At 42.2% G+C, this 15,403-nt stretch overlaps 2 protein-coding genes across 2 annotated transcripts; one reads left to right on the top strand and one right to left on the bottom strand.

Annotated features, from left to right (window-relative positions):
- Positions 1-84: 84 nt before the first annotated feature.
- On the bottom strand, positions 85-3,044 carry armc6 (armadillo repeat containing 6). The gene is made up of 7 exons (XM_079750381.1): positions 2,556-3,044; positions 2,216-2,304; positions 1,527-2,106; positions 1,131-1,276; positions 906-1,037; positions 684-821; positions 85-586 (listed from the first exon to the last, which is right to left on the bottom strand). Exons 1-7 carry the CDS (start codon positions 2,674-2,676, stop codon positions 374-376), a joined length of 1,419 nt encoding a protein of 472 aa, XP_079606507.1. The 5' UTR covers positions 2,677-3,044; the 3' UTR covers positions 85-373.
- Positions 3,045-3,320: 276 nt separating this feature from the next.
- On the top strand, positions 3,321-14,124 carry mau2 (MAU2 sister chromatid cohesion factor). The gene is made up of 19 exons (XM_079750375.1): positions 3,321-3,616; positions 3,824-3,841; positions 3,951-4,016; positions 4,427-4,522; positions 4,630-4,724; positions 4,833-4,860; positions 4,951-5,106; positions 5,348-5,494; positions 5,640-5,730; positions 6,095-6,198; positions 9,073-9,150; positions 10,891-10,956; positions 11,097-11,180; positions 11,355-11,404; positions 11,499-11,576; positions 11,683-11,794; positions 11,914-12,004; positions 12,097-12,224; positions 12,643-14,124. Exons 1-19 carry the CDS (start codon positions 3,383-3,385, stop codon positions 12,715-12,717), a joined length of 1,797 nt encoding a protein of 598 aa, XP_079606501.1. The 5' UTR covers positions 3,321-3,382; the 3' UTR covers positions 12,718-14,124.
- Positions 14,125-15,403: the final 1,279 nt, after the last annotated feature.

Raw genomic sequence — 15,403 nt, forward strand, 5'->3', positions numbered from 1 at the left:
TTTGAATCATGCCATGTGAATTAGTCAGCTCAAATATTGGTCAATTACACAATAGTAAGGAGACACCCACGGGCAAATTTGAGATAAACACATAACCAACTTTAATTTCATCTAAACATCTAGAGACGCATTCTACATACATACATACAATAATATTATTAAGCAATTGGGAAAAGTGTGAAAGCCTAATGCAAAAAAAAACCTAATGGAATACAGCATTTGTAACAATATTGAGTTGACAATTGCTTATGACACAATTAGCATTAAGAGTGACCATCTTGCAGGGAAGGGAATTCAACACACACACATTTTGATTAAGAGGCTTCTAGCGGTAGTGCATAATCCTTTCAGGAGTTCCATGGAAGGCTCTTCTTCAGTATGTGAGGCTGCCCTTCTTGCCCGTCCACAGCTCTTTGAGCTCCACCTCACAGCCCAGGTCTCGGAGGGCCGCTTTGAACACATCCCCGAGGTCTCCGTGAGTCTGCAGCGCCTGGGCTATCAGCGGCTGGGCGCCCATCGCCAGGATTGGTTGGCAGAAGTGTTCCATGCTACTCACCAGGTTCCTCAACAGCATACACGCCTGTCTCTGTTGGGAGGAAATTAAGGAGACATCAGGGTAGAGTTTGGTGTCAGGCAGAAGGCCTAAAAGGAAATGCATTCGAATATGGTTGCTCTTCTAGTACCTGCACATTAACCACATCCGGGTGTGTCCTCATACACTGGACCGCTGCAAGAGTACCTCCGTTCTCCATGATGACTGTGCAGTTCTTGGGCTTACGCAGGGCCAGGACAGAGAGACAGGCACTGCCCTGCTCACACACCTACCATGGAGAAACATGTTTTGAAGCGGTTGTTCGATTTCACATTGTTTTCTACCAGATATTTCTGCCTGACAATATACTCACATGTGGGTTGCCCATATGTCTGTTCATGGCGATGACGATGAGTGGGACTCCCCCCGCGTTGACCACGGCATCTTTGACATCGTCGTTCCCGGCGATTGCCTTTAACGCGCAGAAAACCTGACGGACCAACTCCTAAAAGGGAGGGGAAAACATGCAAGCGTTAAGGGAATTGTGATGTCTAAGATATAGAAATTGTGTTAAGAACTATCCACTTGGGTGAGCTACCTGGGACTCATAGCTGTCTACAAGCAAAGTCATCATGAATTTTAGTCCTCCCAAATCACAGATGTCTTGACAATATTCATTCCTCACGGCCAGTCGAGACAAAGTAGCACACAATTCACTCAGCACAGAGAAATTATCCACATGAGCTGCAAGTAAACAAAATAACAAATACATGATTCATGTCAAATTATAATAACAAATCCGATGTCTTGACAATATTCATTCCTCACGGCCAGTCGAGACAAAGTAGCACACAATTCTATCAGCACAGAGAAATTATCCACATGAGCTGCAAGTAAACAAAATAACAAATACATGTTTCATGTCAAATTATAATAACAAATCCAATAAGGAGGTTACCCAAAATTTTGTGTCAATCCTTTATTTAAATTCTACCTTTAGCAGCTGCAGTTATGATCTTCAATCCGTTGTGGTCCTGAACAATCATCTTGGCATGCTCGTGGGCGTTCCCGAACGCAACTCTGATATCATCATCGAAGGTCATGTACCGGAGAGTGGCGCAGGCCTCTTTGACCAGTTCGCCACATTCTGTGTTATGGCTGATGGCGCCGGTAAGCAGAGGAAGCACTCCCCCTTTCACCAAATCTTGCCTGTTCTGCTCATGCTTCAAGCAGCAGTGACGTATTGTGCGAAAGCCAATAGACGTAACGGCGGGGTCTTCTCGATACTTGTTTAGGATCAGTATGAGAAGGGTTTGACCCTCTGCGTTTAACAAGTCCGGCTGTCCATTGGTCAGTGCAGACAGGGCAGAGAGAGAAGCTATTAAACCTTCCTTGTCCTCTAAACTCCTTTTGCAGCAGGAAAGAATGACAGGATATGCATCTTTTGTAGAAGCCAGGTGCCGCTGGGCAAATCCAATGGAACACTGCTCTGTGAAGCGTTTTAGGTCGGAAATGGTCTCGCTCTCTGCAGAAATGGTTGTTATGTCACCACTGTTTTTTAAGGCGTCCAGTGCCTTTAAGAGAAAATAAAGGGATGCAATGACGGATGAAGGTACATGGCATTTTATTTGGGTATTTTAGTAGTGCGCACACAATCTTCTGAATAACCTATTCCAGACTCACCTGTAAGACCTTGTGAACTTGCATTTGGTCCCCTTTTTTGTCCTCAGATGTAACTGGTACAGCTTTGACAATGCAGGTGAGATCCACACCTGCATTCATAGTAGAAATATTGGCTTACAAATGAAAACCTATAATTGACTTTTTCTGCTTATATTGTTAATAACATTTATTAACTTCCATCAAGAGTAACAGCAACGCCAAAGAACACCTGAGATAAACCCCACTGACACAATCTAGCAGACTACTCATTTAGATGATGGTGGTATTTAGATAAACATGTAGAGTAGACCATGGAAAGATGAGCGTGTGTCTGTTTGTGTGTTGCTTGTTAAAACGTTACCCTGAGAATCAAACTGCTCCACAGCATCCTTCAAAGCATCATCAGCATCCATCTCGAAATCATCCATGTTTTCTTTGACAACCGCATCGAAGGTTTCCTGTGTGATCCTACGTCTTGCCATGGTCACAGCGTTTAGTTATATTTTAGACTGTTATTTTAACCTGGTGAGAATGTTCACCGATGTTATACACCACAAACTGTGGATCACAAACCTGGCAGAGCAACAATGACTTCGCGTAAACGTTGGCGCCGCAAGTTAAGATATTTGCGCAAGATATGAAAGGCCAGAATATAAAGTTATCGGGGTTCGGCTCTGCTCATTACAGCTCAGGTTCAACTGTAATAACGGAGGGATAGCAACGATACGAATAGAAAAACCCAAAAGACGTCAGAACATCTGTTATAAACGGAGTCGGTTGTCACCATAATACCTCGCAAAGACAGAACTCGTAACATGGGTGTGCGAATATACACCATGGGGAAAACACGCAGTTGCGTTTCCTGAATATCAAGTGCCGTACATGTGTCCCGCTTTCAAATATGTCCGGCTTTACATTATTCGATCAAAACGTTCCACAAACATTACATGCAATTCAATTTTCATTTTATACTAGATAAACCAGTCAAATAACACTATCGCTGATCTCAATATTAGACAAATCACCATATGGTTATACATATTGTATATTAAGCATGGTTGGTGGCATTAATATTGGCTTTAATTCTGAAAATACTGGACCGGATATGGCCGGCTAACAGACGACCTCGACAAAAAATTTAACCATTTTCCCCAAGGTTTGTTGTTGTTTTGTTATCAGACCATTAAAATGGCGACAGCCACAGAAGCCCCGGAGTCGTGGTACCTGGCCCTACTAGGATTTGCAGAGCACTTTCGCACGTCGAGTCCGCCAAAGATTCGTTTATGTGTCCATTGTTTGAAAGCCGTGTTTCAGTTCAAGCCGACCCAGAGGATAGAGGCCCGGACACATCTCCAGCTCGGCTCGGTGTTGTATCAACACACCAAGAACATCGAACTGGCCAGGACTCATCTGGAGAAAGCGGTAAGGAGATCAGCAGATCAGAGAAAGCTGGATAAAACACTCCCGCACCATTGCCCACTACGCTCTGAACCTATTTAAATAATCCAGGCAAAAACAGACATTTGTCAAACTTAGCATCACGGGGTTGATTCTGTGAAGACCACTGCGATCAGCTTCTTTTTTAAAAAATATAAATTTAAATCAAGCCGTTTCTCTTTTTCCCAACAGTGGTTCATCTCCCAACAAGTATCCTTTTCAATTTTCAAAGTGTGAGAGGTAAAGTATGCGTGTATCTTCACGAACTACAAATATACACTATTCAACAAAAACAGTAGTCCTTCATCAACGCTCTCAGATCCCTCAATTCGAAGATGTCCAATTCGAAGCAGCAAGTCTTCTGTCAGAGCTATACTGCCAGCAGGTATGTACATAATATCTATTCTCCAACCAATATTAAGCATGCATCTTCTGTAACATCAGAGGATAGGCCTATCTACCATGTTGGAGGAATTGCATGGGATCAGGATGTAAGGGCATGTTGCTATATTATTATTAAAGATTATGAACTTCTTGTTATTAAGGTGTATTCTGCATTTTTTTTCAAAAATAACAACAACCTTTTTGGTCCAAATAACAAAATGAGTCCCTTCTTTCATCCTCATTATTTTTAGTATTAGTTTAGAATATAAAAAAAAGTTGTTCAACCTCCTCTTCAATACAAATCACTGGGCTCCACCAATAGAAAGGACTAAACCATCTACAAATGATCTGTCCTTAAAGTCTTGTTTTCCCCTGCCGTGTTGAACCTCATCTGTCCCACTCTGGTCACAGAACCTGGTGGACTCGGCCAAGCCACTGCTGCGCAAGGCCATCCAGATCTCCCAGCAGACGCCCTACTGGCACTGCAGACTGCTGTTCCAACTCGCCGTAAGACAACAATAGTCCCATATCACAGGCCCTACTTGGATATAATTGTGGACACCTGTGGTAACTTTGTTCATGTACTTTGTACCGTCTCTCTCTCTCTCCTGCAGCAACTGCACACCCTAGAAAAAGACCTGGTGTCCGCATGCGACCTTCTAGGGGTAGGAGCGGAATATGCAAGGGTCGTAGGCTCGGAATACACCAGGTCAGCCGATCAATACCACAACCCTTTAAAATATGAACCTTTTTTTTATTTTTCCAACATTTAAATATTTTTTAATATTTTTTTTAAATAATCTTTTTTCTGTTGCAGAGCACTTTTCTTATTGAGTAAAGGAATGGTAAGGTTAAAAATATATATTTTACATTCAAAATGTTTAGAAATATATTTTGCGCTCATTGCTTTTGAATCCATGTCGCTTTGGTTACAGCTGCTTCTGATGGAGCGCAAGCTGAGCGAGGTGCACCCTCTGCTCACCCTGTGCAGTACTATCGTGGAGAACTGGCACGGAAACCCCATCCAGAAGGAGTCCCTCAGGGTCTTTTTCCTGGTGCTGCAGGTCACACATTACCTGGATGCCGGACAGGTGCGGTGACATTCCCAGTTGGTTTGGGCATACTTTTATTTTGAAGTATGGATTGAAGTGCCATGTTCGGGGCAGTCTTTTTCAAGGAAGGTTTAGTGGCTTTATTGAGAGATCCCAACCCTATTAACATGTTTTTTTAAGGTATGGTTTCGTCGTAAGCTATTCATTACTAGTTAAACCTCCTTGTTTGTTTTCTGTCTTGATATTGCAAAGCATCATGCTACTTGTATATTTGTATTAGATCAAGAGTGTGAAGCCGTGCCTGAAGCAGTTGCAGCAGTGCATCCAGACCATCTCCACGCTGCACGACGACGAGATCCTGCCCAGCAACTCGGCCGACCTCTTCCACTGGCTGCCCAAGGAACACATGTGTGTGCTGGTGTACCTGGTGGGTTTGCGCACACACACACACACACATGCGCACGCACACACACGCCTCTCATAAAACTGATATAAGAGGTGTGAGATAATGTGCTATTTGCTTTACAGGTATTTCCTTGTCTTTATGTTGTCTTTGTGTATTTATCTGTCAGGTCACCGTAATGCACTCCATGCAGGCCGGTTACTTGGAAAAGGCCCAGAAATACACAGACAAAGCATTGATGCAGCTGGAGAAGCTGAAAAGTAGGTGGTTCTCTTCTCACAGTTGCCTTCCATCCCAAGGTGGAATAGTGACGGTGTTGCGTGTGTAGAGATTTGATGTTGATTCGTAGTGTTGTGATGTTGATGTGTAGTAGCGTTGTGACATGTGGATGGGTAACGTTGGGATGCTGGTGTGTAGTGTTGTGTTGTTGGTGTGTAGAGTTGTGATGTTGGTGTGTAGGGTTTTGATGGTGTGTAGGGTTGAGATGTGGATGTGTTGGGTTGTGATGTTGGTGTTTTGTATTGTGATGTGGAGGTGTTGTGATGTTGCTGTGTAGTTTTATGATTTGGAGGTATAGTGTTGTTATGTGTAGCGTTGTGATGTTTGGGATGCGTTGTGTTCCAGTGCTGGACAGCAGTCCCATCCTGCCAACGTTTCAAGTCATTCTCCTGGAGCACATCATCATGTGTCGGCTGGTAACGGGACACAAGGCTACAGCTTTGCAAGAGGTGGGTGGTCCTACCATTGTTGTCTGATTGGTTGAGAGGTTAAAGCAGTATTAGTCGATTTTCTGACCCACTTAAACACAGAAAGTACACTCCAAAGTAATCTTGTAAAACAAGCTGACATTTAGTTAACCCCCTCCCCTAGCTGTGTCTAAAAAAAATTCTTACACACAACTGCACTTTTACGACCTGGCCACTGTATTTAGAAATTATTGCTTTGTTGGATTTTAATTTGTTTTTTTTTATTTTGAGAGGGGGAAAGAGATAAAGACAAAATGTCAGTTTCTGGTGGCCCATTGTAGTGTTGAATAGGTGACCCTATGACCAAGAGACAACATCCTGGATTAGTCTAATTGAAAAGTAGATTATGGCAGTTTCACGAAAAAGAAGGGCTTATTTAACACTCCTCATATTTTTGGTGTTTGATACCAATGAAATTGTGCACTTTTTTCTAGGGCTTAAAGATTTGGGAAAACAATATAAATGTATGGAAGCATATATGTATCAAAATTCAAATGGAAATGCAATTTGCAATTCAATAAGTCATTACATTATGCTATTGACAATTCATTATGCAATTTAATTATGTCATTTGTAAATACGTTGTTCAAAGTGCATTTGACTATGAAATCCTCAATTAAATTTGCAAAATTTATAACAATAAAAATAGAATAACATTTTGTCCATTTTTTTTAGTTCCTTTATTCAAATTGAAAGCTATAGTGTCCCTGTGATTGCAATGCACTTCGCCACGCTCCGTGTGTAGCGAAATTCAAATTACATTTCAATCCGCAAAACGCTTTGCAAAATGTTTTGCAAAAGATTTTGCAAAACGTATCAGCCAATCGCGTCTGGGAGTGAACTACGTCACTTCCTCGTCAGACCAGCTGATCATCCACACTTGGCACTTTTTTTTCTATGCCTAGCATTGTGCCAGGTTGAGCTGGGTTGACGTATATAGTAATAACGTGAAAAGGCGGTGGCGGAGCTGCTGCGGGAGGCCGCTGCAGCTCTAGTGGAGCAGCGGGATGCAAGGTCCGAAACAGTGACCAGCATGCCTGCACCGGATCGCACCGGAGAAGGGCGCGCAAACCGGTGTTTCAGTTGAAATAGCGACCGTGTTAACTGGTGACCATCAGCCGAATGCGTCGCTTGTTGTCGTGGCTACGGCAGCTGTTGGAAATCGGGAAAAGACTTGTTCGTAGCTGTCCTTGCGAATGCCTCATTGATTTGTTTTCAATAAAATGTCAGAAACATACCCATCTCATTCGTATTTGGAGTCTAATTGGAAGAAACTTGTCACGTAGAACCATTTTAAGCCAAAATAAATGGAAATGTGTGTTTTTTTATAATTAATATGGGATTCGAACTAATTCAATTTTCGGGGGGAAAATATTTCAAGTGGAGATTCCATTCCACTGTGCCATTTAGGCAACAGAGACTTTATCATCTGCAGTACTAAAAAGCACAACTAGTCTTCTTCCTAAGAGCAGGAGGCAGCCAGATCAACTTGTGACCCGACTGTCCATGTTATTATAGACCATGGTATTTGTCTCGTTTCCAAAAAGAAGAGGCCATTACACCAGTTATTCAAAACCTAATGTTGTGCTTCCCTCTACTGCCTACAACCCTGCCAAAAATTATGTTATTCGCTCTTTCGCTATCATTTCGGTCGCCTGATGTGGTGTAGTCTCTTGCTCTGGATCGTCTCTAAGCAAAGCAGCGAGCTCGAGAATCAGTGTGCCACCACACAAGTTCCCAAATTGAACGGACAAGGGAGGGGGCGGGGGATTCATTGCAACACACGGAGCGTGGCGAAGTGCATTGCAATCACGGGGACGCTATAGCTTTTCAATTTGAATAAAGGAACTCAAAAAATTTGACAAAGGGTTATTCTATTTTTATTTTTATAACTTTTGCAAATTTAATTGAGGATTTCATTGTCACTTTGCATATTAAAATACAATTTGAATAACGTGTTTACAAATTAAATTATTAAATTGCATAATGAATTGTCAATTGCGTAATGATTTATTAAATTGCAAATTGCATTTCCATTTGAATTTTGCTACATATGTGCTTCCATAGAAATGCATATTTATTTATTTTTGACCAGTATTGCGATTGCAATTTAGTATGCGATTTTTCTTTTTAAAGTTCCTTTTCTTCTCTATTATTCACTAAACACAAGCAATAAATCATGACCAACACAACATTGGATACAGTCTGTTTCCTGCAGACTTGATGCATGAATTTATATTTGAAAAATAAAAAATATATATGAATCTTAATGATCTCAGTAACAGTCACAAATCAAACAAACTAAAGTGCAGAAATATAAAAAAAACCAAACGTGTCTCTACCACTATATGTAATTATCTCCAAGTTATGGTAATAAACATCTAATATGTTAACATGTTTTTTCAACAAATCAAAGTATAGCGTGGCCAGTTTTTTTTTCAATCACGTGTCACGTGAACTTACAGTAGCGTCATCTACTGAACTGTGGCCCTGTGTATCCTCTGATTGGTTCAACATTAAAAATACCACTTTATTTTATTTTTATCGCAGCTATTTGCGATTGAAAAAAAATTGCATTCTATTACATTGCAATGTCGGTTTGAATTAGATTAATCGTTCAGCCCTACTGCCTAACTACCAAAACAGAAATAAAGCTATGAAATAGTCTTGTCAATGTTTTCATGTTGATTTGGGCTAAAGCCGATAGGGCACTTTGTATGTTTTCAACCAGATGGGTATAGATATTCTGCATTCATATCCTAGACAATCTGCAGCGGAAGATATTTTGAATTGTACCTAGCTTTGCTAGTTCAACGATAGGTTAACCGAGTTGTGTTTTCACTGGTCTTTGTGCAGATCTCCCAGGTATGCCAGCTGTTCCACCAGTCGTCTCGGCTATTCACTAACCACGCTGCCCAGCTTCATACGCTCCTGGTAAGTGCAAGGAAACTGTACTTTACCAAAACACTTCAGATTTACAATCCTTTTAAAACCGCCACAACCCTCATGTTTGTTGTTATGAAGAGTTTTATTGATTTTCACCATGATACAAAATGCACATTAACAAGGAAATTGCAAGACAACAATGCATAACAAAAATAAAAGGCTGATGGCAGGGGGGACGGGGGTGGGGAGGGTTGGGTTATTCATTATTTACCCCGCTTAACATTTTTCATACAAGCTTGAAAATGAGCATGGGTATTACTGCAGGCCACACAAAGCCAGAAATAAAAGACAAATGAGAGAAGAAGGACAGAAGGGTTGTATTATTAACTACTAAGTGGACACTGTGCCCAGTTGGCCCTCCCTGCCCTTATCAAAGTCCTCTAACAGGCAGGCTGTTCCTGTGTTCAGCCATCCAGGTATTCCTCCATCCCATATCCCAAGAGAAGCAGGCTGCTTAGTGCTCCCTCCAGTTAAATATACATTTTATTTTAGAAGATAAGCCGTAGAGGCCATAAAACAACAACAGAGATAGCTGCCGCAGAACTGTCTGTTAATCATGGTATCGAGATTAATAATTATTATATTAATTATTATTAATTAAACAAACTCAACGGTATATTTTCACTTAAACAAGAACCAACGACTGTACTTTTGTTGAGAAGAAGTTTGTTTTTTCACCGCTCACTGCTGCGTCATCCAGTTGTTGCTATGATTGGTGGTAGGCCTATTCAATAACGTCCAGAGGCATTCTGGTCTCTCGCCGTTGGTGACGCCCTTTGGTATTCCAGACTAATTACAGTTTGCAAGTTAATATATGCTTTACTCTGAATTGTTAAGTGTATAATCCTAATTCTCATACATTTAAAAGAGCTCAAAGCTGGCCTCTTAAATTGAATTCCACTGAGTAGTAGTGAAAGATATATTAGGGTCATGTTCCCAAGTCAGCTTGACAGAAGATTATGCATTTAGGGCAGCCTTAGACATTAAAGGCCCCTACCCACTGGGCGACAACCCCCCCCTTCAGGGAGGAGAGGGGGATGGGGGCTGAGGTCAGCTTTGATGATCATGTAGTTTGGGGGTCTCAAGTCACGCCATTTTGCCGCCCACGTCGATTTGCAGGGCCAGAGATTTTTTTCAACCATGTTCAATATTTTGAGGCCCGACTTGTGTAAATTGAGAGACACTGAGAATAAAATCTGTGATTACAGTGGCAACAGCCAATTAGAACAAACTTTGCTACGGATGACTCAGATATCGGGATTCAATGTTGACAATCCCACATAAAACCATAATTTTCTTCCTTGTAATTTGAAAACTACTGCCTAACTATTTACCGGAGCCGTCATATTTTCCAACCTGCAAGAATCCAGGGTTGAACCATTTGTTTCAGTGGAAATTACTTTAATTAGAGAGGTGACAATAATTCCCGCTGCTACTGGGCAAAAATACACCTCGCAGACCTCCCGTTGACATGAGCGGAAGGGCTACTGAGAGCTAATGAGATTTGGTGAGTTTTCGGAGAAGACTCAGATTATCTGGCAGTAGAGTCTTCATGTGTGTAACCCCCGCATGTTCCAGTCTCCTAGTGTGGACCAGAAACCCCAGGGCCAGGCTGGCTCCTTGCGGGCAGTGGCCTGACGCTATAAATATTTGAGATCATACTTCTTGATAGGGTTGCCTCCTCAAGAGGCTGATCCCACTCAACCCTCTGTACGTTTTGCTTGGCAGGGTCTGTATTGCATCTCAGTGAACTGCATGGACAACGCCGAGGCCCAGTTCACAGCTGCTCTTCAGGTGAGTTACGTGGGAAACATCCAACGCGGTTGAACAAGCACACTGGGTATTTAGGGGAACCCTATATGTCACACACTGAGGTGACGGGAGCGATAAAGGTTCCTTGCATAAATTAAGTAGAGGTCCGTCTTCTCTCCTAGATGACAACGCACCAGGAGCTTTGGACCTTCATCGTGACCAACCTAGCCAGCGTCTACATCCGGGAAGGGAACCGGCAGCAAGAGGTGTGTGTGTGTGTGTGTGTGTGTGTGTGTGTGTGTGTGTGTGTGTGTGTGTGTGTGTGTGTGTGTGTGTGTGTGTGTGTGTGTGTGTGTGTGTGTGTGTGTGTGTGTGTGTGTGTGTGTGTGTGTTCTGTGATCATATACTCAGTTCTTATTAGCCCCTTTTCCTGTTCACAGCTGTACAGTCTTCTGGAGCGCATTAATCCGGACCACAACTTCCCCGTTAGGTAAAGCAGGACTTCATCCCAGATCCATGGTCCTATCACTTGTTGTGTGAGTGTTGCTCCTCCGGCTCTCCACTAACGTGTGTCTTTTCTGCAGCTCGCACTGTCTGCGAGCGGCAGCCTTCTACATCCGAGGGCTCTTCTCCTTCTTCGAGGGGCGCTACAACGAGGCCAAGTAAGACTGTGCTCTGATAAGCATTCGCATGCCCCTTAACACAGATGGTCTAGTTATCATGACGGCCGACACACAGTGTGACACGGTTGCACATCTGCACCAACAGGAGGTTCCTGCGGGAGACCCTGAAGATGTCGAATGCAGAGGACCTCAACCGGCTGACGGCCTGCTCTCTGGTGCTCCTGGGCCACATCTTCTTTGTTCTAGGGAACCACAGGGTAAACATGAACTATTATTTGAATCGCATCTTTAGGTGTGTGTGTGTGTTTGTGTGTATGTTTGTGTGCGTGTGCCTGATCCATACAGTCTGCCTCCCGTGTTTTTTTTTCTCCAACAGGAAAGCAGCAACATGGTTGTTCCCGCCATGCAGTTGGCCAGCAAGATCCCGGACATGTCAGTGCAGCTCTGGTCCTCGGCGCTCCTCAAAGGTAGGATCCGCTGCTCCGACGGCAGCGCCAGACTCCTACGAGTGTCGGTCTCACCGGCCGCCCGCTGACACTGCTCCGTTCCCCCTCCGTAGATCTCAACAAGTCCTGTGGGAACACCATCGACGCCCACGAGGCGGCCCAGATGCATCAGACCTTCTCCCAGCAGCTCCTGCAGGATCACATGGCGGCCTGCAGCCTTCCAGAGCACAACCTCATCGGAGTAAGCACCACCCAATCTCTCGTTTACCTTCCTCAGCTCTCTCTGTTTCTGTGTGTAACTTCATCGGTGGTTGAAAGGGGATGGCACAGTGAAATCACACGGTATAAAGAGTTTCTGTATTTTATGTAAGTATGTAAATAAATGTAACTTCCAGAGCATCTATGTAAGGTATCTTATGTGGGTTGGCCGACAATGATGGTGGTTTGCCTTCCAGCTCACTTACCGTGGGGGTATTGTATTGTAGAGCAGAGAACCAGGGCATGTGCAGTCGTTTATGCCATTAGACCCATTGCCTGTAGAGAGCGGCTGGTTGTAACCTTGTTTTTTGTTCTTTATCTGAAAACCCACCTTCCTACTAATGGAGTCTAGACAATCGAGTGTCCCTTTACTTTGGTAAACAGTGTGTCTTCTGTTTCAGTGGACGGAAGGCCTTCCACCAGTGCAGCTGCAGCCTCAGAATGGCCCCACCACCGGCCTCACCAGCCTGCTCTGAGAACGTCAAGGAGGCCTGACAATACAATCGGGCTGTGGGGCAAACGCAACGGTCAAATGAGGCAGAATAAGAAGGTTAATCTGACTCCATGCTTGGAGCTTGACAGACATTGGACAAAGAGGGTGATTTTTATGAATGGTCTCCCGTTGACCCAAGTTTATATAAAGAAAAGGGGGTGTATTACGTCCCTAGTGCTAGATTTGAAACTGAGCATGCAAGGTTTTGCATACAGCCCAATTATAATCTTGGGAATGATCTGAATGGTTTTGTTATCTTTCACACTGCCTGGCACCTCAAGATACTGTTACTGTACAGGGACTCTAACAAATACTGTCGTTTTTTAATTCCCTAGGTATGGCGTGACCATTGAGTAGTCAGTCCGACCAAAATCAATTAAGTTATCTGATGTAAATACGTGACATTGGAACCCATGATTGGATGGGCTCAGATGTGATTTCCACATGAATTGGAAAAACAAGGTTTACCTTCCCTCTCCTCCCACACCCTCCTATGTCCTGATACTCAGAACAGCAATAACAATGGCTATATTGCTATCGTTACCAAGTCTCTATAGACCCTCCTACAACACATCTAAAGTGTATTTAGTATGTTTCTTTGATCACTTTTGAGGAAAGAATGTGATGATAAAACTGTGGAATGATGAAGTATTCCATGTCTCGCAGACCATCATTAATGCAACTCTATTATAATAGAGCTGCTCATGTAATAGAGTAGACATGCTTGGTGAGGCCATCACTCACCTTGTCCAGCAGTAGATATACGTAGGCCTATCACAAGGTATATGGCTTGATAGCTGTTAGTAGGACAAGTTTTGAGACAATTTCAGGTTTTTCATTTTATTGCCAGTTGCTCTTTCAAGCCTGTTGACTCTTTTTACCTGTGTTGTCTTGAGTGTGGTGCATGTGTACATATCTCCTGGATAAATACAATCGGTCATGAAGTATTTTACTAAAGTTTGCTTAATTTAAGCCTTTTAACGATTAACCTTTTACATACTGTCCTTTCTTGGAAATGATTTACTTCAGTTCTACCCATTACTACTCAAATCCCTGATGGCACACATTTGTTCTGTTTTTAGAATTTCTTCACTAAATTGTGATAACTGTTTACTACTAGTTCATACTACTTGTTACAGTTTATCTATCGCTACATAAATGAAATCTTTCTTGCCTCCCCATACAATTGTAACAAGAAAAGGCATGGTTTAGTGACTTTAGGTTTATCCATGTTTCTTGCTAGTATTGAATATCTCAAAACAACATACTCCTTTTTTCTATAAATTTTACATAAAATGCAAAAAAATCACATTGTTCAAACACAACTTGATCAATATTTGTTGCTTTGTGTTACAGCACCACTAATCAAAGTAATAAACAGTTCAGAATGTATTTGATTGAATGTCTTTTTGTAAATCTTAATCATTTGTGCATAATGCTTTGCGTTGCTTATTCAACTATATGTGTTTTACATGCATCTTCCAAATATATTTTTTGTATGCAGATATAAAAGCAAAAGAAGTGTGCAGCTTAAAAACTAACTTTACAGACATTTAACATTTGATGCGGTCACTTTTTACTTTAATAAAACAGTTAGATGGGATATGTGTGTGTGTTTGGTAGAGTTCTACGCCTTATGTAGTTTGGCCCATTCTTAGTCTATCTACTTTAGGGTTTTTGAGGGTTTAGTGCTTCCCATTTCAGATTATGAGACATTCAATTATTATCTTAACAAAACATATTTGGAGTGTCAGCAAAAAGGACATGGAGATATTTTAGATAACCTTCTAAGCAACCATGGATAGATATTGTGAACACCAAACTAACTATTTAAAGCATTCTTTCTCTCTCATCAAAGCTGAGGTCGGAACGCCTGTTATATAAGAATAAAAGAGCGGAGTAATAAGTAAAGTTAGAACTTTATGTATATAAAGGTGTCTTGGACGGCGCTGAGAGGAGCCATTTCCTGCCAAATAGTGAGCCCGTCTAATCGCGTCTGCAGCAACGACTTCCTGCATTGTTACAGTAGTCTACTTAATGAGGATTAAGTTGAAGCTGTCATGTTACGAGCGGCCATTGCTAAATGCATGAAGAGAAAGACTTTAGGACGGATCCACATTCAAATATGTCCCGTAGGCGTCCAATTCAGTTGCCCGCTTAGTAAACTATGACACGTATATTAGAATGCAGAAGTATTCCCTATAATGTTGGAAATGCAAGTATACATGCTGCTCAACACAGCATGCAGGATAATACCAGACATTACACTGTTGCGATCTAATTGTGGCTTATTTATTTTAAAAGCTATAAGCAAAATATATGAAGGCCTTTTCAGGCATTCTTTTCTATTGCCATCTTTACAAATAAAAAGAAAAACAGCAACACAGATATGCTAGGTCTACAAGACTACAGTCGGTGGCGTCTCTATTATTTAATATTTGTATATTTAAGAACCGTCACCATTGGCCATTAGGCACTCAGGACAATTGTCATTCAATACTAATTGGCTTTGGTCTGAGGAACTTATCGTTTTGGTGAGTCGAGGATGGGTCAGACTGAAAGGTTGGGGTTTGTAAGCAGACTTCACTCATCTGTGGCAGCAGATGGAGGGGGGGGGGGGGGGGGTCGTGGATGGAGTGATGGAATGGGAGAACCATCAAATCTGACGA

Source organism: Pollachius pollachius (assembly GCF_949987615.1).
Source record: "Pollachius pollachius genome assembly, chromosome: 14".
NCBI lineage: Eukaryota > Metazoa > Chordata > Actinopteri > Gadiformes > Gadidae > Pollachius > Pollachius pollachius.

Excerpts from the sequence above, each read along its gene's own strand:
- armc6 (XM_079750381.1), bottom strand. The coding sequence starts at position 2,676 with ATGGCAAGACGTAGGATCACACAGGAAACCTTCGATGCGGTTGTCAAA. Across the intron at positions 2,107-2,215 it reads AAGTTCACAAGGTCTTACAG|GCACTGGACGCCTTAAAAAA; the intron begins GTGAGTCTGGAA and ends TTTCTCTTAAAG. Across the intron at positions 822-905 it reads GACATATGGGCAACCCACAT|GTGTGTGAGCAGGGCAGTGC; the intron begins GTGAGTATATTG and ends TCTCCATGGTAG.
- mau2 (XM_079750375.1), top strand. The coding sequence starts at position 3,383 with ATGGCGACAGCCACAGAAGCCCCGGAGTCGTGGTACCTGGCCCTACTA. Across the intron at positions 5,495-5,639 it reads TGTGTGTGCTGGTGTACCTG|GTCACCGTAATGCACTCCAT; the intron begins GTGGGTTTGCGC and ends TTTATCTGTCAG. Across the intron at positions 10,957-11,096 it reads AGTTCACAGCTGCTCTTCAG|ATGACAACGCACCAGGAGCT; the intron begins GTGAGTTACGTG and ends CTTCTCTCCTAG.